Here is a 26,345-nt window from a genome sequence, read left to right on the forward strand (position 1 = left end):
AAAAATTATACTTTTGCCGAGATTATTGCATTTTGAGGGTGATGTTTTGTGTGAGGAATGAAAGGACAATATTTGTATATCATTAGCTGCTCTTGGTTATGCTCGTCTTGTATAATGGAGGTTCTAAAAGCATGTTTTCAAGTAAAGGACATTTTCAAGAAAAAACTTGTCAGATGCAGGCTCCATCAGCAAAAGCACTAATGTTGTGTCTTGAGAACTGAACACATCTTATGATGAGACATTCAACATATACTGATGGCAATAAATAAGGTAACATGATAACAAAGCAAGTGTTTCATAAACTGTACACACTGAAGTTACAGGTACTATAGAGAGTGAGTTTAGTTTTACACCACACTCAGCAATATTCCAGCTTTATGGCGGCAGTCTGTAAATAATTGAGTCTGGACCAGACAATCCAATGATCAACAGCATGAGCATCTATCTACACAATTGGGATAGGATGACATGTGTCAACCAAATCAGCGAGTCTGACCACCTGATCCCATTAGTCGCCTTTCACGACAAGCATGGGTAACTGAGGATCAATTCTAACCTGGATCTTCACAGGTCCACAGGTACAGAAAAGAAGTTAACATCTTATTTTCAAATACTACTGTAGCTAAGGTGTTGTGGCTAGGAATTGCACAATGTGGCCTTCCAATTGTGGGTGATCTTTAACTTGCTTTAAGTAGGATATTAACAGAAACTGGTGAACACATCCCATGTCCACAAGTCCTGCCCAAAACATATTCTTCTGGTGTATCCATTGAAAGTTAATCAGATGTCTTGTAGTTTGTTTCAAGATAATTAAGATATAATAAAATATGAATAAATTAAATTCTCCTGCATCACTATTTAAAAGAAAATGTAAAATCTTATTGTCATGAAAATATGGAACACAAAGCAGTAGCATCCAGCAACATTGCCTGTGGCACCTTATTTTATTCCTTCAGTATATTAATGCAGATCTCAAACTGGCAAAGGCGCCATGCATGACAGTGAGGTTGAAGCAGTAGAACAGCCTTTAATACTTAATCTGAAACTATTTAATGAAGTGTACTTTTGTCAATGTGTGAGCTTCTGGGAGGAATACCTGTTGACAAAGGTCGTGTTTGTATATGACACGGAGGCAACCTTTGGCACTGCAAAACAAGGATCAGAATCAAGATGAATGGGGATTGAAGCCAACATACAGGGCATGTACTTCTAATTGTATCAACCAACAGATCAAGGCTGCCAGTGCCTCAGAGAATATAGGGGCCTAAGTGTCTAACAGCTGGCATGAATCGAAATCGCTTATCAAAACAAGCAATCCCCTCAACTGCACTTGAATTCAGGTTTGTTGTTGATAAAACAATAATCACAAATATCATCAGTTTATGAAAGCCTATTTAAAAATCAACTGTGTTTTACCAAGGTATCAGAAAACATGTTTCTTTCTTCTGATGTTAGCTTCCACTCTGTGACATTGTTGACAAGTGTTTTTTTAGTCAAGTGTATGTACAAAACTAGTCATACAACCAAATGAATGATGAAATATGTGCACTTCAAATACAGTTATACTCCCAATTCTTTTATCAAACTGATGTTGCATGGGTTAGAAACTGGTTACCATAGTTACATGTATATTACCGAGGCAAACATGTCCACTAGCCTATTAATAAAATCAAGTTTTCACTCATGCCTTTCAAGCTGACTTTTCAAAAACAGGATTAACACACATCGATCAGATGAGATTTTACACAATCAGCATCCATATTCTGAAAATATTATTTTTATATATTATTCTAACAATTAAGGAAAGACAACATTTTCAGAGTTGTTCTAAGAGTTCAATTGACTTGCTCAAGTACTTTTACATATTTGAGTAGAATCATCACTGTATTGTATTTCAAACAACTGAGCTGTCAGTGACTGAGAAGCAACACTATTTTCACACGACCCCAACTCCATGTTCTATTTGAAATAAAAACAGCAATCTGATTGGATATAATGTTTTCATCACAAGGGACACAACTCACGTCCTTACATGTGGCTGCATCACGATCAAGTCATGGTAAATGATCTTGAAAAGGCAAGGGTTGTAGACAATCTCAGTTTGACAAGATTAGTTAATTTCAGTCATAGAGTCGCATAATACCCCTTCTGGCACACATTTATTTCTTTAGAAAAATAGATGTGACCTAATTTGTCAGAACTAACACCACATCTTTCCATTTGTCATTATTAATGACAGTAGCTGTAATTTGTATCTGTAAATCGTATAAACTGAAAACAGGAAAATATTGACCATTGCAACAATGACAGCGAAAGTTTCACATCTTAACAACATAGAAAATATGACATTGCTGAACATGTGGAAATGTATACAACAAAACGTTTATTTACAGAACAAGGACAAGATAGATTTATTTCTTGTGTAGCAAACTGAGGCTGACAAAACTTGAAGAATGATAAACTAGCCATGGAATGATGTCATTCTTAGTCATGTTAATAATAACACTGTATATTCAGGTACACGAGCAGGTGGCCTGCTATATCACTTATCGCTGAGAATATCTCAATCACAGATATTTTATAACTTGAATAATTCCGTTTCCATTATCAAACATTTATACATAATTATATACACATTGTGACATTACACTTATCCTTTCAAATTATAACACAATTTTCTGTTAAGCTTTTGTTTCCAAAAGAAAGAAAATAATAAAAAGTATTCTAGTATTGGACAAAACATTCTGGATATTACATAAATTCTTTCACAATTACATGACATTTCTACGATGCCTGAAAAATATTAAAAGAAATCTACTGTTTGACAAAACTAATTTATATTACAATTTACAATCATTTCATCGTATTCAGATCATAAGACAAAGTTTTGACATGTTTGTGTTTCAAAAAAGAGGGACAATAGATAAAAAAAGACAACAATTTAATTATGTAACAGAAATATTACTATGTACAGTACTGCCGTATTGACATCGTAAAGCTCCAAGATCATTCTCAAAGCAGGCAAAGGGTTGGCATCTTCGGCCTCTTTGGCATTGAGGATAATCGACTACTAATTGAATAAAACCTTTGTCATACTTCATTCAATATTTCTCCAAATCTACCTGATGTTGAACTTGAAAGAAACCACATGAGTCAGAAAGCATGATTATGAAGAAATATTTTGAATATTATCACCAGCTTCAACAAAGCAAGAAGATACCCTTGAATTTTCCTGAACAAATTGATGACCCTAAAATAGTTTAAATGTTAAAAAATGTGGATGTCATCACAATATTTATAATTTGTATATAAACAACTTTGCATCGAAATTTCTAATGTTAAATTGATATGAAGGTCTTACGCATCCACTGTCAGTTTGTTAGACCATCTCTCTAAGCTACCAAAAACTAACCATTTTTCATGAACAGAATCTGAAGAATGTGCTTAAAATTAAATTCTGAAACTATACGTTACTAGTGATGGCATTTTGGCATACAGGGTAAATTAGTAAATCCTGAACTTTGACACTTTGGTAAAGCATTTGAAACTGCATAGAAAAAAACTGAGCAATATATTTAGGGGCATGGAATAAGGCAGTTTACAATTAGCATAGAATCCCTCATGATTCTAGAAACTAACTATAGTCCCTACATTAATTTAAATTTTAATTTACTTGTTTTATTTAACTCCCTTGTTTTAAATATACATTAAAGCACTTCAGCTGGATTTATTTCATCACACTAACACTTTGCTATGTGCTGCGTTGTAGATACTAGTTTAAACATGTAGCCATGGTAACAGGCCAGACTACTGAACAGATTTAACTCTTTAATTATTAACAATAAATACAGTCATGGTAACAAAGTCACCTGTTTGCATTTACTTTGCTTGAAGTGAATGGATAGCATGGGTAGCGAAAGGTTGGCATATGATCATGGTGTATCGTTCAGTTAGAAAGTTACATCTTATCCAGGGGTAAAGACAGTATTTTAAATAAAAAGAATATTTGTTTCCAGTGATGGGTCCAAATAGAATGAGTATTTTTATTTTACAGGTAAGCCAGTTAGATATTGAATGACAGCCCAAAGGACATAGATTGCAGACATAGAGAATCTTACCCATCTTCTGAGGTAAAATATATCAAGGCAAGTTGATAAAACTTAATTGTCGGAGGTTTCCCCAGGACACTTTCTATTTTATCAAGGTGTCGTGAAATATTTCAACTTGGAAGTCACAATGTGAGGGTCTATTTATCATCCAAAAATCAGGCTTCAAGTTTTTGTATATAAACATTAGTATTCTTTTCCTTGAGTGTACATAGTACAGATTATGTGTTACAGAGATTACTGATGTCATTTGATTGTGACATCATAGTAACTGATGATGTCACAATGGGCTGCCAAGCACTGGGATACAAATCTTTGCAGCATATCTCTCACTAAGTGATGTCTTTTGTGGATGCAAGTTTTGGAAAATAAATTAACAATTTTGACAAAAACCTACACATGGATCTGGAGCTGACAGACCAAGGATCCTTAACAATCTGGGATTCATTCCAAATATCAGCAGATCCTGGTCATACCCTCAACGCTTCTTAGGATGAAGACCCTTTTGTTAAAACCAGTAACATCTTAGTTATTTATTGTATACCTGATACATATAATCAACAATAAGTTAATTAATGCATGTGTATCTTGGAATAAATAGATAAGCATAAATGAGCACGTCACTATAAGCACTTATGTTGACAGATCTTCACTTGAAATAATCAGATAAAGTCTGATGGAAGATCTGAACGGAGTTTTACAGTAAAAACCTGTAAATTCAAAGCACTAAGGTGATGTAGTGAAATACTACAATGATATGTACAAATTAATGCACTGTGAATTCTTATCAGAATATATCTAGATAATGTGGTGTCTTTTAACCAATCAAAGTCTCTAATTCATGTTTCTCGGCAACAAATGTGACCTATAACCGTGCATCATGAATTCATTAATAATACAAGCACTTGACTAGTATTGCAAAAGCTGCCGAGACAAAATATTCTACAAATACATACCTGGTGAAAGCTTACTGTGCTGATATAACAATATATTCCAAACATTTCTACAAATCAAACGAAAAAGTAAAATATCTACCAATTTTGACGAGAAAAATTAAAAATGTGACTCGAATCTTTTCTACAGTGAAGTGCAAACTGTGCATTAAAACTCTTCACAGGGATGAAATATCTACATTTTACAAAACAAATATCTTAACATACAGTGTTATTTTTCCATGTTTTAATGTTTCTGCCTGATGTCCTAATATTTCTATAATGAGGTGATCTTCAATATATGTCAGTATGTCTCAAATTTATTTGAAATGAAAAATTCCAACATGTCTCAGTAAAATTAAGAAATAAAAGAAGTACTGGAATTATTCAGTCATGATAGTTTGATGTCTATTTTTGTCATAAGGTACAAATTGATGCCTTTGCACTTATTTCTTAAATTTCTTAGTTTGACCACACCCAAAATAATCCAACAGAAAAATATAATAGTGATATGTCACAAGGGCAATAGTTCAGCCATATCTTGAAGAAAAATATATAAAATATAGATATGAATATGTATCCATTTGTTATCCCTGATCTATTGGCTTGATTTGAAAATCTAAACAAAGACTGAAATGAATAGTTACCAACCAACCATCATGGCTGCTAAACAAAGATTGGGGTGTGTGATGTTCCAATTGCTTGTTTATTTTCTTGAGGATATTGACAACTTATGCCACATTGTCTTTAATTTCTTTAAAACTGGATTTTTTTGTTTTAAATCAGAAACATCAAACATTTTGAGACATTCTACTGTATGCAAATCATCTACAAAGGACAAATTGTTCTCTGTCCCTAGCAAATGTTTGTTAGCCCATGGACAGTAACTATCTTCCATTATAAACAGCTTCAACTTTGCATTTTACCTTCAAAACTAACCCAAGAAACTTCGTACCATAAAAAATAATGTCATCCAATTAGATTCTTTGAGATATACAACCCATGAATACACAACTTGGAGAGCAATCACATTTTCTTGTCTAATGCCTTGTGGTACCAAACTTACAGTTTTGGTACTTCTGTGGACGGCTTGCGTATTGGTTAACAGCCCTGCAATTTGTATGTACGATCATAAGTGACATAAGTGCATAATCTGGAGAGCGAGTGACTGTTATTCACCCAACGGCATAAAAACCATGAAGGTCACATTCCACAAACTGGTCATTCCACTAAGATGTTTCCATACTTTCAACATTAACTTGTGACAGTCATTAAGATAAGATGGGAATGTGGAACCAAAGCAAGGGCCACAGTTCAAAAGGGATATTAACCTAATGGTTTGAGTCCATTATGAGTACAAATATTACAATCGTTGTAGTACTAAGATTGTGTTATGGAGTGTGCCATCCGATTCCACTTCGGTCACCTCTTACAATGATGGCTACAGGTGATGTATACTAAAGTTTTAGATAATTTATGCTAACACTCTTCCATGTTGACATACTTTGTTAAATAAATCATCTTTTCTCTAAATGTTAACTCAATATTTTGTTACATATAACAACACAATAAGAACTTGATTTAAAAACGTGCAGAAATGAAATGTGATCAACAAAATTAACAAAAACAATAAGAATCCTGAATTACACTACCGAACACACAGCTTTGAGTACAGTTTCATATATTTACATTCAACTAAACATTTCAAACTGAAGATATCCCGTTAAATGACCAAACCTCAATCACTACAAGGAAAACACAAATTGCAAATACTAATTACTTATTACATGTAATTATATGCTTAAAGGCACAATGTCACAACCATAGGCGGATCGGGAGTGGGGGATTCAAACCCCCACCCCAGTCCCCTTTCTCACAAAGCTGTACCCAACCCTGGCCACACCACACTTCTCTAAAAATACATAATGCATTTCTCTCAATAATACTAACTATCAGCCCCCAGCGAAGCTACCATATAATTTATTCAAAGAAAAATGTATTTAGATTACAATATTAAATTAAAAAGTTCGAATGAATAAATGCAATGTTGCATTAAATTGACTCTTGCACCCTCTACCGGCCAGACATTATTTCAAGTGAGCCCCGTTGAACCCCAAACATTATTTCAAGTAAGCCACGTTGAACCCCGGAAATGTCCCGTGGAGCTCTCCTTAAGAATATCCTATGCACATCTTGTGATGGAAACCAATTCGGTAAACACCGCGTGTGACAGTTGAGTGCTAAAGTGAGTGCATATGCCCAGACATATAAACTATAGGCCAAAATATTGTCAAAATGTGTGACACTGTGCCTTTAAAATGAATAATTAAGAAATGAATATACATGTAACTTGATAATGTTAGTCATAGATTAGAGGAAATGTATACATACATCATGAATGAACTCCTATATACATGTAGGAAATATACATAGCACTTTGAAATGATCTGATATGGATTTTATTACCATCAAGGATGACGACAGATGATCCAACCAACAGTTGGGGACCCAGAAAGCAGTTTTCTTTGGACATTACTCAGGTTTATCATGGCATGTCAACTTAAAATAGGAGTGAGTGAGTGAGTTTAGTTTTGTGCTGCTTTTTCTAATATTCCAGCAATATTACGGCGGGGGACACCAGAAATGGGCTTCACACATTGTACCCATGTGGGGAATCGAACTCAGGTCTTCGTGCGAGCGAGCGAACGCTTTCACCACTAGGTAATGCCACCGCCCTCTTAAGATCGGAGGAAAGCTAAGGTTCTAGGTGGCAGGTTGAGTAATGTTTAAACTGAACCACTGAAATATGAGTTGACAAGGGGAGGAAGTCTTTGTTAGAGGCGGAATAATGTTTTAGTAAAACATTCAGTTATTCCATGGAAGGATGAACCAACCCAAATTTTGAGACCATTATTTTCAGGTTTCTTATGAACAGTTAGGGTGTGAAACCTGATACAAAATCTCTTGGTATTAGCTTTCACTGAATCATGTCATCTGTGGTCTGAACTGCAGTTGATGACAATGTGGGCCCTGACTTGGCATTGTTATCGAACATTTTTTACAAAGAAAACAAAACTTTGAAAAATCAGATACCGAGGAAACTCTGTTTACAGCATCATCATCCTTGATGAGGGTGTCAAACCAACATTAACTTATTCACATCCCAGAATGCACCAGTGGTAGCCATATGAGCGACCTTGAGATCTAATACGTCATGTAAAGAGGCTACACGTCAAATCCAACTTGGAGTAACAAAACCATGTTGATAACTTAGTATCAATAACAGCATCTACACATTCATCATCATAATTTGGACAGAACTTGTTATTCAAATAAATATCTTGATGATATCAACGGGAAACTCATGGCATAATTCAGCCAAATAAAAAAATGCAGATCCTCCTAGTATATATAGAATTACTCAGTTGTACAGTCATAATCAGATTTTTTTCACAAACTAAAACTATCATAGGTCATGGGTTCCTGAATTTCTGTCCATATTACTAAATTTGTATACAGTCACCATAAATATTAAAAGAAGATTATCTAGATTTTCTATTGCCTGACCAGGTGATTTCAAATACTGACTGTGCTAGAGTTCATGGTAGATATATGTGACATGTTGCTATAGTCACCATGATTGGTGAATAATAATTATTATATTTATGAATTAGATTTACACATAAGTATATGGTTTAAATGCAGTTTCTCATTGATCATCTTTATTAGATTGTAGTGTAATATCCTGTTGGAATCATGATCCAAACATCAGGATAACTCTGCCAGAAATGGTCACTGTCATCAGCTATTGCCATGGTAACCTTTCCAAAAACATACGGCAAAGTATGACAACATCTGCTGACATGAACATGATGAAGCATGCAATGAAACAGTCTAGTTCTTTTAGTAACGAAATAAATAATTTGTGAAAATCCTAAAAGAAACTATTTCAAAACCTCAAAACCAATGATTCTTCCAGATTCAGATGACCACACGCCTACAGAACATCACACAGCTGTCATATAGTTGTCAAACCCCATTTCTTGTCATTAATCACATAACAACTCCCAAGGAAAGCAGAATCCGTATCATAACCACATGAACACTTAGAAAAAATGTCTTCACTGTTTAGATACAAAAATATAACCTATAAATTCTCATCAAGCTTTTAGTATCAAAACGAAACCAATACAAACTCACAACCCCCTGAGTAGCCTCATTTCTTGGGCTTATTCCCTGGTTCAAAATCGTCCAAAAAATCAAATTCTTTTTCAATGTCTGCTTCAATCTGTCTTCCAAATTCTTCTTCCTCATCTTCATCTTCTTCCTCCTCATCTTCCTCCTCGAGCGTTGTATCCTGTGGTAACACATCCATTGCCTCCCCAATGTCTGTTCGTGTGTAGGTGATCTGGGCATCCGTGCCAGGCAGACGACCATAGGAGGAAGTGCTGGAGTCCTCTCCCCTTCTGGACACACTGTGGAGAGCGTTCTCTACCATGGAAGACAGGGTTTGGCTGACAACAGAGCTGGCGAGCACACTGAAGGGAGCGCTGAGGAGGCCTTCCGATGTTGGTGTGTGTTCCAGTACGGAAGAGTCAACTTCAGAGATGTCCGGAAAGTTGATGTCCTCGTCGGAGTCTGAGTCATCACCGAAGTGGGAAGGGTTGAAGGGCATGCTGCGGTCCTGGCCATTGTTGGGCATGAATTCATCGTCAGTTTGATCAAGGTCATCGAATGAAGGCATGCGTTCTAGACCTGGCTCAAAGTCTTCTTCTTCTGAAAATTAAATGATTTATCATCAGACCATGTTTTGATTTGATTTTGATACCTGCCTGCTTCATAACCAAACATTCAGCTTCACATCACTTTATTGTCCAATGAAGAAAATCATTATGTGCATTGTCTGGTTTTATTACTTGATTAGTCTAACATCTAGTCACTGAAATGAACATATGTTATAGAAAAAACTGTTCGAAAATTACAAGGGACCGTTCATCATATATGGCTGGGGGGATGATGATGATATTTATGGAGAAGCACGTACAATGTGAATAACCCCCTAAAATTTGTGTACAAAGTAAGTGCCCCCCACAACACACACTCCAGCCCCCATGCATTTCAAGTACAAAATCAATGACCCTCCTCCCCCCCACACACTTCCCCTAATTTTTAAGCATAATTATTATTTGATTTTTATGGATCAAGTTTCATATATATCTAACTAGCCACAATGATTTTAAATCTGTAAGACAAATGTGGTATTGCAGAACATTGTTGTAATACAGATTTTAGTGACAGTCTCACCACTCACAACACATGTATCTAATTTCATTATATTTTGAGTGACTGAGTGAGTATGGTTTTATGCCGAATTTAGCAATATTGCAACAATATCATGGCCGGGGATACCAGAAAAGAGTTTCACACATTGTGCCCATGAGGGGAATCAAACCCAGGTCTTCAGTGTGATGAGCAACGCCTTAACCACTACCCCACCAGCCCCATTACATTTTTAACAAATAGACCAAGTAATGACAATAAATTGTATTTCTAATATGGCTGCTGTAGTGGCCATATTGAAATTCAGATTCAAAATGGGTGTCATCATTTAGTGGGAACAGGCAGCTTCAGTATGAGCTGCATTGGTTCAGTGGTTTCTGAGGAGATGATGTTAACGACTCTTAACTCACAATCTGTGTGACTAAGGTTTAAATAAATACAGCATTCAAGGCCACAGTAGAGCTGTAGACCTGGGGACATTTTAAAACATGCCACATAAGTGACATACTGTAAAACGAGAAAATTTTGCGAGCAGGATATTTTTACGAACTTTGCGCTTGTCCTGACCTCGCTAAAGTTTTAAGACGCAGAAACGGCAACGAATTTGCGTGTTTTTTTAAAAGTTTATTCCATATTCCGTCTTGTCCTTTAAGTTCTTTGTCACGCTGTTAGCGTAGAACTGAGCTTTCACGGCTGTCTCGCCGGTGCAGCCTGCCGGAACGAACTTGACCAGGAAGTTACGTGGTTTTAACAAGTTGAGGAATAACTCACGTCGGTGCGCAGTGAAAACATCAAAGATGACAAGTGATTTCTGGCGTAGTGGCAGTTTGAGTTGTTGTTTTTGCGTGGATGGGTGCCTCTCGTAAAAATAACACGTCGCAGAACCGGATGAGGTATCAAGGTCGCAAAATTTTAAAGGTGGGAAATTTTCTCGTTTTACAGTATATAGCCCGATGCAATTCACTTTTCTTACTTTTAAAACAGATAAGTGACAAATATACGTTTGATACAATTCCCCTTTCCGACATTTACAACAATTTTCCAGTATTTTATATTTTGGGTCAATGTATGACTTGCCTTTGCATGTGTTTGTGATAGTGTTGGGAAAGGCTATGCACCTACACCTGGTATCATCACTGTATGGTAGTGATTTATGAAGGAGTGAGTGAGTTTAGTTTTACACCGCTTTTAGCAATATTCCAGCAATATTCCAGCAATATCACAGCGGGGGACGCCAGAAATGGGCTTCACACATTGTGCCCATGTAGGGAATCGAACCCGGGTCTTCGGTGTGATGTGCGAACGCTTTAGCCACTATTCTACCCCACTGACCCACATTCTGCATTGAAAAACTAATGAAGAGTCATATTTTATGATAAATAGAATCTCACCCTCGTGTCTACTGATATCAATTATATCGATTATATCGGAGTGACTAGCGAATGCCTTAACCACTAGACTACCCCACTGCCCCAGTGATTTATGAACACATTCATTAGTGTCAACATAGCTTCACTACCATGGAGCCAAGCCACAACAACTGAAGTTCATCTTGGACATGTATTTCTCAATATTGCAGAGAAACTATACAGGACCTACCATTGTCACTGTTGTCCATGGAAGGTTCTTTAGACAGCTGGGGTGTAGGTATGGCTGATGGCCCTCCCTCATCTTCGCTGTCTGTGATGGCGCGGGCCAGCAGCGCCGTGGTTGTCGGGTCCGTCGGTGGACAGAACTCATCGTAGTCATCCTCAACAGTGGCATTCATTCAGGGAGCCAACTGAAGCTCCACTGGTCACTGGGAGGAGAATGTTTAGTTTATGTAAGCACAACAGTTACATTTAATTCACCAAATCTGTTTGCATGTTGTTTACAATATTGCAGCTATTTTACGGCTGTAAATGTTCGAGTGATTGATATTATGAGCTTAATCTCTTTATGAGGGACTAGGGATGTCACGATACATAAGTTTCATGAATCGATACATATCACGATACCCATGTCACGATTCGATACGTAACACGATACCCATGTCACGATTCGAATCGATCACATACCCATGTATCACGCGATACCCATGTCACGATTCGATACGTATCACGATACCTATTTTCGTGGTATTATTGCGTAAATTTAGGTACATTTTGAACATTAATATTTCATATTTTATTGTCCATGAAAAGATCAACATTTTTGATTCTCAGAGATTAAAAAGTTCTAATTTCCCATCTTTGTGCATGAAAAATAATCCTTTATAACTCTCATAACATCAATAACAATTGCAAAATGAAAATGAAACAAACATATTTAAACTGATACTTTCAAAACTAAATATTGATACAGTTTTGAATGTATCGATAATTGTATCGTCTTAGAAAAAGTATCAATGTATCGATGTATCATGGCATCCCTATGAAGGACACATGATAAACCAAGTCATAGAGTGGGTTTACATGATCCAGTGCTGGGAGCTATGCTTATTTCATTAAAGGCACAATTTCACACATTTTCGACAATATTTTGGCCTATATTATACATAGTGGGGCACATGCACACACTATAGGTTCCTACTGATGCAATAAAAAACTAATTACGACTTGCCTGAAATCGATAATTGAAACTTTGAGGTGAACAGCTTCCAGACAGCCATATATGGAACATAAACATTTGCTTCGTACATCGAACATTGTCACACGCAGTGTTGTGGGTGTTTACCGAATTGGTTTCCATCACAAGTTGTGTGTAGGATATTCATAAAGAGCACTCCAAGGGACATAACTCTATGGGGTTCGCTTGAAATAATGTTCAGCCGGTAGAGGGTGCAAGAGTCGATTTATTGCAACATTGCATTAATTCATTTGAACTTTTCAATTTAATATTGTAATCAAAATAAGTAATTAATCAAAATAAATTATAGTTAGTATACTCAGAGAAATGCATTATTTCTTTTTAGAGAAGTGTGGTGTGAAATAGTGCCTTTAAGAACCAAACCCCAGAATTAACTTCAAAGGACCTTCATGTGTGTTACTTGAAAGATGAATTGGTCTTCAGCAACCTTTGCTTGTTGCAAGAGGTGACGAAAAAGACCAATTGTTCAGGCTTGCTGACTAGGTTTATGCAGTCATTATATCCTGATTGCATAGATCAATGCATTTGAGGCCAATCACTAGATTGTCAAGTCCAGATTCAATTATTTACCGTATTCCATTATATAACTGGAACATTGTTGAGAGTAGCTTAAACACCAAACAAACAAACACAACTTTTGCAACCATATCATATTTTATACCATTTTTTTTATTTTAACAAAAAAATTGTAAACCCAGAAAATAATCATTATTCTTGCCACATTACATGATTTTGCTTGAGCATACCTTTGGGTGACCTTGACATCTTTATTTTGAGATTATATTCCAGCCACATGAACGCTGGCTCCAGTTTGAGATACGCCTTCTTCAACACGTTGTGGTAGACGATGCAAGGCCACAGCATCCCACTCATCACTGGAACAAACCACACCTCCATTATCACATCACGATTCACTGAGTGACCCTCATTACTATATCTCTCAGAATACCTGGAATGTTCTCAACATTTCCCATCTGATAACTCTGTATACAACTAGTGTGTGCATTATCTCATATCAATGAAACAGCAACAAACTTGGATACTTTGCATCCCTTGCGACAGTCCAATTACTATTTTGCTTGAAGGTGTTGATTTTGCGCTAATCAGACATGATTTTTATGACAATACTTTACCTGCCCTTTTCAGATCATGTCTTTGATTGGCATTCTAGAAGTTGAGTAGATGAAGAATGAGAACTATTTTTATGGATATACAACTTGTTTATTCTGTATAGGCAATGTTTTGACTCTAATGCCGTTGACAAGCACTTGCCTGCACTTAGTTGTATGTCCATAAAGATAGTCCTTATTCTTTTCAGATTAGTTTCTAATATTTAAAAGAAATTAAATTGTATCGAAAAAATTATAGTGTTTATTTCAACAGTCAGTTTTTAACATTGAATGTGACATGTGACACCATTTTCATTGAACTTTCATAAAGTTTATTTTATGACTTTTCTTGCCTCACTTACTCACACATGCATATAAAGCAGTTTATGTGTTTCATGTCTGATAAAATCAAAATTTCTTTAGTTAGGTTGAGGCTAACAGGCCTACAAGTTTCTCCTCTAACAATGTCATCTTTTCAGAGATTTGACAGTGTAAGTAAATATTAATCGTTCTTATTGTCAGATCTGTAAATTAGATAACAATAACAACATTGTAGGTAATTTGACTTGACATGAATTATGAAGTGTGCCTGTTCAAAAAGTTGCTTTGAGCCTTAAATATTACATTACATGGAGCATTGTAAAGGAGACACTTATTTCACTGATATCTGTACCTGTACAAAGTCAGAGGCACTAATGCTTAGTTTAATAACACTGAATTGACGCAGAGTTAAAATTCAATATTAAAAGGTCATTAAAGAAAATAAGACCTTTGAAGAAAACCCTAATTTAGAACAAAACAACCATTTTGTCATTTCACAGGTAGAAACCCCTCCTCAAAGCGTATCACCCTGTAATGTACTACTATACATACTATTGTTAAGATTCTACTCACCTAGGATATACGAAAGCATTATTCCCGGGATGTAGCGACCAATCACCATTAGGATGAGGCAAATTATCATACACACTATCGAAAACTGAAATGACAAAAAATATCCAATTACCACAAAGAGGCAGTCATAGCACATTGTAGACATAACCATTACTCCATTACCATGTCATTAGCTCTAAAACATGTTAATCTACAGTTTGCCTCTGTCACATGGTGTGAAGTTATTATATACTGTAAACTTTCCTCCACACTCGGAAACTGTCCAGTCCAGACTCAGAATAATCTGAATCTCTGTTAATAATGCGAAAACATATTTATGGTCCTGGGGGTTCTTTGTTAACTTAGTGACAATTTCTGAATTGAGTTCTAAATGCACACTCAGCAGTTTTCTAGCTACAACAGTCTGTAAATAATCGAATCTGGACAAAACAATCCAGTGATCAACTGCATGAGCATTGATCTACACAACTGAGATAGATGACATGTGTCAACCAAGTCACTGAGCCTAACCCCCGATTCCTGTTAGTCACCTCTTACGACAAGCACAGGTTGCTCAACACAAATTCTAACACGAATCTTTACGGTATATACATGATGGAGGTCTGTTCATGAGTGAGTGAGTGAGTTTAGTTTTACGCCGCACTCAGCAATATTCCAGCTATATGGTGGCGGTCTGTAAATAATCAAGTCTGGACCAGACAATCCAGTGATCAACAGCATGAGCATCAATCTGGGCAATTGGGAACCGATGACATGTGTCAACCAAGTCAGCGAGCCTGACCACCCGATCCCGTTAGTCGCCTTTTACGACAAGCATAGTCGCCTTTTATGACAAGAATGGGTTGCTGAAGACCTATTCTACCCCGGATCTTCACGGGTCAGGTCTGTTCATGATAGTGTCCTCATAAGAACATAGGTGTGACATACATCAACCAAGGTAGTCAGTCTGACTGTTATCATCAGACTCAGGCATCTGAATTGTGTACTCTGTCTTCTGGACAAAAATATCGAGGAACTAAGGACCAATTTCTGACGTAAATCACATTCCTTAATTTGAAATAACTTTTCACATATGACACTCACACAGTTGTAAAGCTGTCCTTATAATGAGCTACCATCAAAAGTACAGCACCCTCTAACACGTAGCAGCGTCATAATCTTCACTGGTTTAACTGACCCATCTCTAACTCTCCCAACACTTGGCAACCTTACAATCTTCCCCTGTTGACCCAAAACATCCACAGGGGCGGTGGGGTAGCCTAATGGTTAAAGCGTTGGCTCGTCACGCCGAAGACCCTGGTTTGAATCCCCACATGGGTACAATGTGTGAAGCCCATTTCTGGTGTCCCCTGCCGTGATGTTGCTGGAATATTGCTAAAAGCAGTGTAAAACCAAACTCAGTCAGTCAGTCAGTCAGTAAAACATCCCCAATACTCAATCAAAACACGTAGCAGCGTTACAATCGTCACTGGTTTAACTGACCCATCTCCAACTCTCCCAACACTTGGCAACCTTACAATCTTCCCCTGTTGACCTAAAACATCCCCAATACTCAATCAAAACACGTAGCAGCGTTACAATCTTCACTGGTTTAACTGACCCATCTCCAACTCTCCCAACACTTGGCAACCTTACAATCTTCCCCTGTTGACCTAAAACATCCCCAATACTCAATCAAAACACTTAGCAGCGTTACAATCTTCACTGGTTTAACTGACCCATCTCTAACTCTCCCAACACTTGGCAACCTTACAATCTTCCCCTGTTGACCTAAAACATCCCCAATACTCAATCAAAACACGTAGCAGCGTTACAATCTTCACTGGTTTAACTGACCCATCTCCAACTCTCCCAACACTTGGCAACCTTACAATCTTCCCCTGTTGACCTAAAACATCCCCAATACTCAATCAAAACACGTAGCAGCGTTACAATCTTCACTGGTTTAACTGACCCATCTCCAACTCTCCCAACACTTGGCAACCTTACAATCTTCCCCTGTTGACCTAAAACATCCCCAATACTCAATCAAAAACACTTAGCAGCGTTACAATCGTCACTGGTTTAACTGACCCATCTCTAACTCTCCCAACACTTGGCAACCTTACAATCTTCCCCTGTTGACCTAAAACATCCCCAATACTCAATCAAAACACGTAGCAGCGTTACAATCGTCACTGGTTTAACTGACCCATCTCTAACTCTCCCAACACTTGGCAACCTTACAATCTTCCCCTGTTGACCTAAAACATCCCCAATACTCAATCAAAACACGTAGCAGCGTTACAATCGTCACTGGTTTAACTGACCCATCTCTAACTCTCCCAACACTTGGCAACCTTACAATCTTCCCCTGTTGACCTAAAACATCCCAATACTCAATCAAAACACTTAGCAGCGTTACAATCTTCACTGGTTTAACTGACCCATCTCCAACTCTCCCAACACTTGGCAACCTTACAATCTTCCCCTGTTGACCTAAAACATCCCCAATACTCAATCCAAACACTTAGCAGCGTTACAATCGTCACTGGTTTAACTGACCCATCTCCAACTCTCCCAACACTTGGCAACCTTACAATCTTTCCGGCATGTGAGTGAGTGAGTATGGTTTATGCCGTTTTAGCAATATTTCAGCAATATTTCAGCAATATGGCAGTGGACACCAGGATTGTGCTTCACGCATTCTACCCAAGTGGGGAATCAAACATTGGTCTTTGGCGTTACAAACAGTAGGCTACACACCCCCACCCTGCCCAATGATGACGATAAAGATGAAGATGAAGAAGAAGTAGATGATGATAGAAATAGTCCAATATTAAAGTGTAGTAATCCATACAAAAGCATACAAGGCTTAGAGAAGCTATCCACATTGTGTTGGTCTGAATAAGCTGTAATCTGGTTTAAACATATTTTTATTCATAAAAATGAATTGGGGTTGGTGACCAAGCTTTACAGCTTATATTCACACCGCTCCCACACAACATATATAATACAAAATTTAGATGAAGCATGTGTCATCATCGATATTGACTATCATATGAATAATATATGTATACATATAACATCAAGTACAAATACAACTATCATCTAAGTAAACACAAATAGAGAGTTACAGTTTAGTGTGTCTGACAAGCCATTTGTAAAAATATAGAACAATTATGAGAAGGTTATTGGTATGTTAAGTTAATTATTTTTCTGTGAAAATTTAAAGCGTTGTGTCTTGATAATAAAATTGTGGACAGATTCAACTATTTTCTGGTTTTCACAGTGAGTAAGTTCTTTGTTTCCGTTCATAATGGTATCCAGGTTATAACCGGTAGTATGAAAATACCAATTAGTTCTTATCTGAACATAGTTACTGCAAGTCAAAAAAAGCTGTAAACTGAAGAGACAGTCAGTGCCAGAGATCGTCTCAAGCCAAAGAAAGAATTTGCTGCACTCAAGTTTGGAAGAACTACTAGTGCCAAACTGCCCTTGTCATTTCATCTAGTAAACAATGTCAGAGAAAGAAAAGACCATGCATAACAGTTTCCTTTACAGGTATAGCGACAGATAATACAGATGTGTTTGGTAGTGGAATGAGAGTGATGTTGCGGGGAGAGACGTGCAGCGATGAAAATGATTAACTGTTCCAGTCCTTACCAGTACACCCATGCAACATGTCTGCATAAAAACATGAACCATTGTGAAAATAAATGTGCATTTGGCTGTTACTATCAGGTTATGCAGTGTGCATTTGAACAAAATAGTGTACATCCAAGAAATTGTGTACCGTATATGACCGTCTATAAGACGACCCCATGGATAAGACGACCCCCAAACTTGACCCTTAAAATCAGTGTCAAAATGGTATGTTTCGTGCATAAGTCGATCCCCCGCGATGGGGTCCTAATTGCGGCAAACACAGACCACAGACAACTGGCAGTTACCAATAATTATAACTTTGGTCCACATTATTCAAAGAAATATTGCGTCTACTCACGGATCGAAACGAAGTGTAGTTGACAGAAAATGCATAATATATTTTGTTTCTCTAAATATCATATTTATTGTAGCAACAAACTGGCTTGCTTATTTTACCCCATTCAACAATCACGAACTGATTACCGCCTTGTTTTCCATTGACTGCTAGTTTACAGTAACATCGGTAAAAATGTGTGAATTTAAATGGCTTCCGTATTTTACCCCATTCCATGTGCGTACAACTTCTGCTTACCACGTTCATGAGGGTCCGTATAACCTTAGTGTTGATTATATATATTTTACATAAAAACTGTGATTAAAATTACACAATGCTAGGTTATATTTCTTTGGGTTAAATAATAGTACTCTGTATTATATTTTACTGACGACTGCGTCAGAATTCGTCCCGTTATATTATTGTGCATGTTTGAACTTGTTCGCTGCTGATTGCCATTTCCGGCTCAAATACACATGGTAATCTTAATCTTAATTAATTTATAGAGCAAAAACTGTAATTAAAATTACACAATGCTAGGTTATATTTCTTTGGGTTAAATAATAGTACTCTGTATTATATTTTACTGATGACTGCGTCAGAATTCGTCCCGTTATATTATTGTGCATGTTTTAACTTGATCGCCGGGAAACATGTGCACAGCTGATTGCTTTTTCCGGCTCAGATACACACGGTAATCTTAATCCCTGCAAATAATACAATGCCCACCAAAAACAACTTAGAACTTAAAAGGTAAATAATCTTGTCTAGTGATGTTTAATTGCAAATTTGACGTCTCTACTGACAAAGTCGTCTTCTGTTGTTTGTTCATGCGAAGTGATACGATGTTGTTTTCTTACCCCTGGAAAAAAGTTTGACGAAAGCGTAACTCATGGATAAGACGACCCCCTTCTAGAGACTGCTTTTTATGGTCCTCAAAATTCAGCTTATAGACGGTCATATACGGTATACATTCAATCAAGAATTAAAAATGACTGTGCTGTAGTCTGGCACAAGCTTTAGAAATACTGAAATAATCATCTATTTAAACAGAATCAGATGCACTTTTATTTAACATGTTTAAATTATTGCCATGACAACCACTGGCAAAAACAAAAACAAAACCACTTCATGGCACCACTTTATTTATTCTCAGATTTAATCACACAGCGCCACTCAAAGCTGGTGATGAAAACTGGGAAATATTAAAGGAACACTTGAATTTCCCTGTTTTCCTTTCTTAGTTTCTCTCAGCACATATGACCATTCTGACCATCTGCTGACACATAAGCGGTTGTCTTTATTTCTTTGGCTTGAAAAATGTGGAATAAATACAATAAATCTAATTCAATGACATATTGAGTGAGTGAGTATGAGTTTACGCTGCTTATAGCATTATACCAGCAATATCACGACGGGGACACCAGAAATTGGCTTCACATATTGTACCCATGTGGGGAATTGAACACGGGCCCCTCGGCAAGGCGAGCGAACGCTTTAACCACTGGGCTACCCCACCGCCCCTCAATGACAGATTGATTACTAACCAGTACCCTGATACCCTGGCATGGCATGCAGAGAGACAGGACCATGCATTATTTAGTGACTCCTCTTGAAGAAACAGATTCCACTTTATCATCCAAAACTGTGTTCCACTGGAGATATTGCTTGTGTGAGATCAAACGATATCACCTAGGAGATGTCGTTTTGTCAGTAGATTTTGTATAATGCCCTGACATCATCAATTACATGACTCACAATGCTATGACATGGAAAACTTGATGACGTCACAAAGCTATGACATCACTGCACTGCAAGTCTAATGGCAGTATCGTGCTCAGAGATGTACATTCTTCATTGAAAACTAATGAAGAGTGATTTTTTTATGATAAATAGAATCTCACCCTCGTGTCTACTGATATCAATTATATCAACACTCGTTGACAAAAGTAAAAATATCCTCCGGAAGCCTCTGGTATTTGTAACTTTATCAACTCGTGTTGCTATAATTGATATCATTATCAATAGACACTTGGGTGAGATTCTCTATTTATTGTCACTAACTGTCCCTATGTGTTGTAATACAGTGAAAGAACTCTAATCACTGCAAAGAACTTAGAAATTGTGTCTGAATACAACCATTTTGCCACCTAGAATGTCAGCTACTACCTTTGCATTCTTTACAAATATCACAAAATTTCTTCCCCACCTCTAACACTTTCACAGGCACCATTCTTTGTGTCGTATGAGTTTTTACAAAATATACAACTTCAACTTTTAGTATTAACAAACTTACCATTCTTGGGTTGTTCCTACGAAACAAGCGTAACTCATGGAGTGTGTTGAGAATGTTGTGAAGAACTTCAGCTGCATGATGGGAAATCTCGAGCACATTTAGCAGACGAGGATGGACAGGGGTCCAGCTGAAAGAAAATGTTCACACAGTCACAAACAGACTGGTTTCAATAAATTGAAACGTCAACAAATACATACAATCAGGGATTTACGGTACGTGAATTCCTGCGTCCTATACGCATAAAAATTGACAATGGATGCAACAAAATTTATTAGCTCGAGTCTCGGGGATGCAGAAAAAAAGTCAAAATACTTTTTGTAAAATTTTGATCAAGTAATGAGTGAGTGAGTTATTATTTAACGACACATCGGCAATATTTCAGCCATATCATTGGACGATTTTCAATCAACTAATCATAATCATGGTAATAATAAGTTATCACTGAGTCTGCTACTAACTGAGTTATGGTATCATTTGCAATTAATTACTGTAACAATGTGATGATCATGATACACAATACAATAACAGTAACTGAATTATAACAATATTACAACATTGTATGAACAATAATATTTAAGTATCTGGACCCCCACTTTTAGTCCAGGACCCCTGAAAATTAAGAGTATGAGTCCCAGGGACCCTCAAATATAGGACTCAAGGTAAATCCCTGATACATTCATTGGACGATTCTTTGGAAGACTTGGTTAACCTCAGGGACAGAATTAAAGATGCTTTTTCCTGGGCTTAGAATGGCTACTTAAGGGTATTAACATGATTAACACGTTGACTGTCTATCACGAGTATACTCGTAGTATCAATTCTGGCGGAATTTGCCACTACGAGTCTCGTAGCTACATCAGTGGTATTTTAAAACAAGTTTCACATGTTGGCAAAATAGGCGCAAGAAACAAACGTCTCCTGGTCTTATTTGTTACCGCCAGAAGACAATTGCTTCTGTGCCTGTTTTGCCAACATGTGAAACTTGTTTTAAAATACCACTGATATAGCTATGAGATAGCTCGTAGTGGAAAACTGGGCCAGACATTGATACTATGAGTATATTCGTGGTGGCAGTCAACATGTTAAAGTGTACCATAAAGATCAATATTCCTAAAAGATGAAGAGTGTAAAAAAAGCAGTGGTTGACATCATGAAGACCAATCTGTACAACTGGGATACAGTGAAACGCATCACCCAAGTCAAAGTGCCTGGCTACCTAATCATGTTGGTTGCTTCTTATGACAAGAGACCACCTCTGTGGTGTAGTGGTTAGAGCGTCCGCCCGGAGAGCGGAAGGTCGCGGGTTCGATCCCCGGCCACGTCATACCAAAAGACGTTAAAATATGGTACTTGTTGGTCCCTGCCTGGCGCTCGGCATTAATGGGTACAACAAGGACTGGTCGGCTCGGAGTCAGTATAATGTGTCTGAGTGGGATATATTTATGCTTCACTGCGGCATGGTATCTCAGTGGGCTAGCACTATAAAACCAGCTTAAGTCTGGGCTAGTACAAGCAGCCGCACTTACACATACACACACATGCACGTCGTCATATGAGCAAAATATTCTCAAGCACGACGTTAAACCCAATTTCACCTCAGCTCACCTCACCTCTTATGACAAGTCACAGGGTGCTGAAGATCAATTCTAACCCAGATCTTCACAGGTTGAAATTCTCTTATGAATGTTTTGTTCGCCACTGCCAGGTGTGACTTTAAATCACTCACTCACTCAGTATACTGATTCATTTCACAATAGTTTAACACAGTCCTTCCGAAATGTAAAGAAACGTGATTAACATAAGACCCCTGAAGTCTTGTCTATTTTACTCACCCATCTATATCATCAGGCACAGGCGGCGGAACTGCAAGATAACAATCACACATGTATACAAGCTGCATGTTGCTGATGTTGTTGTCAATTGCATCTGTTTACCCAAATAAGTATGGAACATGTGACTACAGTAACAATATACAATACCTTTGCAGTACTTTCTGTGGGTCACATAAACATTTGCAAACAATTGACTCTATTTGTTTCAATCCACTCTTAAGAAAAATATGTAAACAATAAAAACATGATTAAATAAAGGTCTTTGTGTGAAACTGTAACAATGCTGCTTTAAATATCTGCTGCCTGTTATCTCATGTTTAGTGACATAAGTTGATAAGCAGACAAAAAGTGAAGAGATTCCTCTGTCTAGTAATACATTCAAACATACTTAATATATATATTGTCGGTACCTTCTTTGAATTGCATTTAGAAGTTGGTGTGCTGAACAATGGGGAGAGTTCTACGGATCAATGTACTCTCCAGCAATCACACCCACTACAAGATCAGGACACTACTAGAAGCTGTAACGTATGTTATATTTGGGATTACACTTTCTTAGTAAAGTATAGATTCTAGTACTTTTGTTGGGTTGAGTCCCTTGCGGGATTCAAACTTGTTTTATTTTTAGGACTTGAATTCTGCAAAAAAAATCACAGAGTTGGTCTGATGTTTTGATTGTGATCAGTGTTTCATTGAGTATTATATGTTTAGTAGTTTTTGAGTTAGATTGCAATTCATGGGTCCGATTTTGAGTCAAATGGACTATAGTCTGTACCTATTTCCTTAATTAGCATATGAAGCTTCTACTGTATTTGAAAATATGCAGTTGAAAAGCATCTTGTTAAACTGTTTAGTTTAGGTTTGGCATTGATCTACGTAACTGGGTCACGATGACACCTGACCACCAAGTCTTGCTTACAAAAGCTATGAACTATGCATGACATACAGTTTCTAAAACCTGACATGTTTTTGCATTATTGACAGAAATTGCTGTTAGTGCTAGAGACATCTGAGCTGAAGAGTAAACAAAACGATGGGGTTACACAACTGACACTAATCTGCTCGCAACTTGTTTAGTGGTACTCACTGTTTGTAACAAATTAAAGTTCACACATCACATATGTACCAAACACCAACTGGTAGTTCCGCAAAATGCCTACCTACTGTATTTAGAAATGAAATGTAATCAAAACCCTATTTTTATCATATTCATAGAGATATGCTGTACTTTTATCTGTGCTGCTACATCAAATTGTATGGGTATTACTGTCATTTTGAAAAGAAACTTTTTAAAATGTTTAAAACAAGTGAATTTGTCAAATATTTATATACCCCCATCCTGATTCACTATGATCACTGCAGTTCATACATCTCCCCGAACCCTTGAACCCCCTTCAGAACGCATTCATTTATGAATTCACAATCTCACATCAGACCAGCAACTGAACATAGCTTGTTAAAGATTTCATATGTGACACAATACCCTCATATTTCTTTCTGCTCCAAAATTGTATGTCAACATGCATTGGAAATATCTTTCATTGATAACATTATTGTTTACAAATAACATTGAGACAACACAACCGTGTCACCGGATAAACAGTGTTATCTGAGGAAGGCAAATACGGGCCTTTTCTCACAGCTGACACAGAACTGTCACAGCCGAGAGGTCATGCACCAAGTAATCAGATTCACCTGACACTTTTATCACGTTTATCAAAATCAAGTCCCTTACCTCTTATTTCAGGCCAGATTTTCTTCTTCCATGTATCCACAAAGAAAAGAATTAAAGTTGCACTTGATATAAGAAAATATGAACTCATGGAAGTTGCTGCCAAATACCTGAAAACAAACGAGGTGAATCTTACTTTCTTTGACATGGCCTACTTCTGACTGAACTCCGTCATAATCAAAACAATCAAAATTGGCATTTGTAAAGCATCTCCTGACACGGGCGATATCATATTATGGGATTTTATAACTGCATAAATCCAGAAAACTGTGCATGAATAAATACAGACCAAAACAAGAGATGTACGCAGATGAACATGACTGCACTTCTGTGAGGGTACTCCCAAACCAAGAGGCTTTGTATTCGCATAACGATCGGTTCGATCGGGCTTAGAAGACTTATAATGTCTTCCTCGAGTCCTTTAACGCCTCCATAGCCTCCCGAATAACTTCTACTGTCCATTTTGAGGCGCAAATATTCAAATTATGCGTCTGTCAGAAACATTCGTTCAGCAAGTGCTCGTAGTATTTTTGTTTTGGTATGACGTCATGAGAATATACGGATTTTGTGAAAGTCATGCTTATTTTTTTCGTTTAAGATAGCCGCTGTCCCTTATTCTCCATCATACGAGGAAAAAATGCAAGTTATTATATATGACAGTTCTATTATGAATGTAAAAGAATTGTAATCACGTCACCGCGGGAACAACACTATATATAAAAGTTAAACTCTGTGCCGAAATCGGATTTCCGTTTATTATAGATGCGTAAATGGACTTTTATGATTACGTGTACTACAGTATAACAGCAGATATATGTTTATATTACTGCTGAATAGTATAAGTTAACATTTTATCATTAGATCTTTTGGGGGCATTACATTTTTAATTGGGTATAACAGCTTCAGATATGTCAGTAACTGCCGAACTTAGCTTTTTTACTATGGTTTACATATGGGAGAACACAAATTCTTTGAAATGCAGATGAAATCACAGAAAGAAAAAATCTCTCACACCTGGAATCTAGACTTATCAAAGTAATTTAGAGTATTTGGATATATCAGGGTGTGTAAGATAGATTAGTGGCTATGTATAAGGTGTAAGTAGCGTTACCTTCAATATAATTTGTTTTTAATTTGTATCAGTTAGTGAGTGAGTGAGTTTGGTTTTACGCCGCTTAAAGCAATATTCCAGCAATATCACGGCGGGGGACACCAGAAAAGGGATTCACACATTTTACCCATGAGGGGAATCGAACCCGGGTCTTCAGCGTGACGAGCGAAAGCTTTAACCACAAGGCTAACTCATCGCCCTTTATCAGCCAGTGAAGAGCCTGTGGATATTTGCTATATATATTGGGTGCTATATATACTGGGTGGTCCAACGCACAATGACGCAATATTTCTAAGCTGGAGAGATATACCGTGACAATTCTCTAGGGAGCACTGACGGTTACCGGCGATAATTGGATTATCAGTCCATGTTGATTGGATTACACATCCTACAGATAGATGCTAATACGGCAAACTAAACAATAACGATTCAGAACTTTCGGCCAATTCGGCCAATGTACACTT

General features: G+C 37.1%; 1 protein-coding gene across 1 annotated transcript; it reads right to left on the reverse strand.

Annotated features, from left to right (window-relative positions):
* Positions 1–913: 913 nt before the first annotated feature.
* On the reverse strand, positions 914–25,303 carry LOC124256509 (reticulophagy regulator 3-like). The gene is made up of 9 exons (XM_046690501.1): positions 25,060–25,303; positions 24,774–24,880; positions 23,039–23,069; positions 21,207–21,333; positions 18,595–18,615; positions 14,950–15,034; positions 13,693–13,821; positions 11,918–12,085; positions 914–9,814 (listed from the first exon to the last, which is right to left on the reverse strand). Exons 1-9 carry the CDS (start codon positions 25,230–25,232, stop codon positions 9,255–9,257), a joined length of 1,401 nt encoding a protein of 466 aa, XP_046546457.1. The 5' UTR covers positions 25,233–25,303; the 3' UTR covers positions 914–9,254.
* Positions 25,304–26,345: the final 1,042 nt, after the last annotated feature.

Source organism: Haliotis rubra, unplaced genomic scaffold (genome assembly GCF_003918875.1).
Source record: "Haliotis rubra isolate DU_JTF1 unplaced genomic scaffold, ASM391887v1 Scf1162, whole genome shotgun sequence".
Classification (NCBI taxonomy): domain Eukaryota; kingdom Metazoa; phylum Mollusca; class Gastropoda; order Lepetellida; family Haliotidae; genus Haliotis; species Haliotis rubra.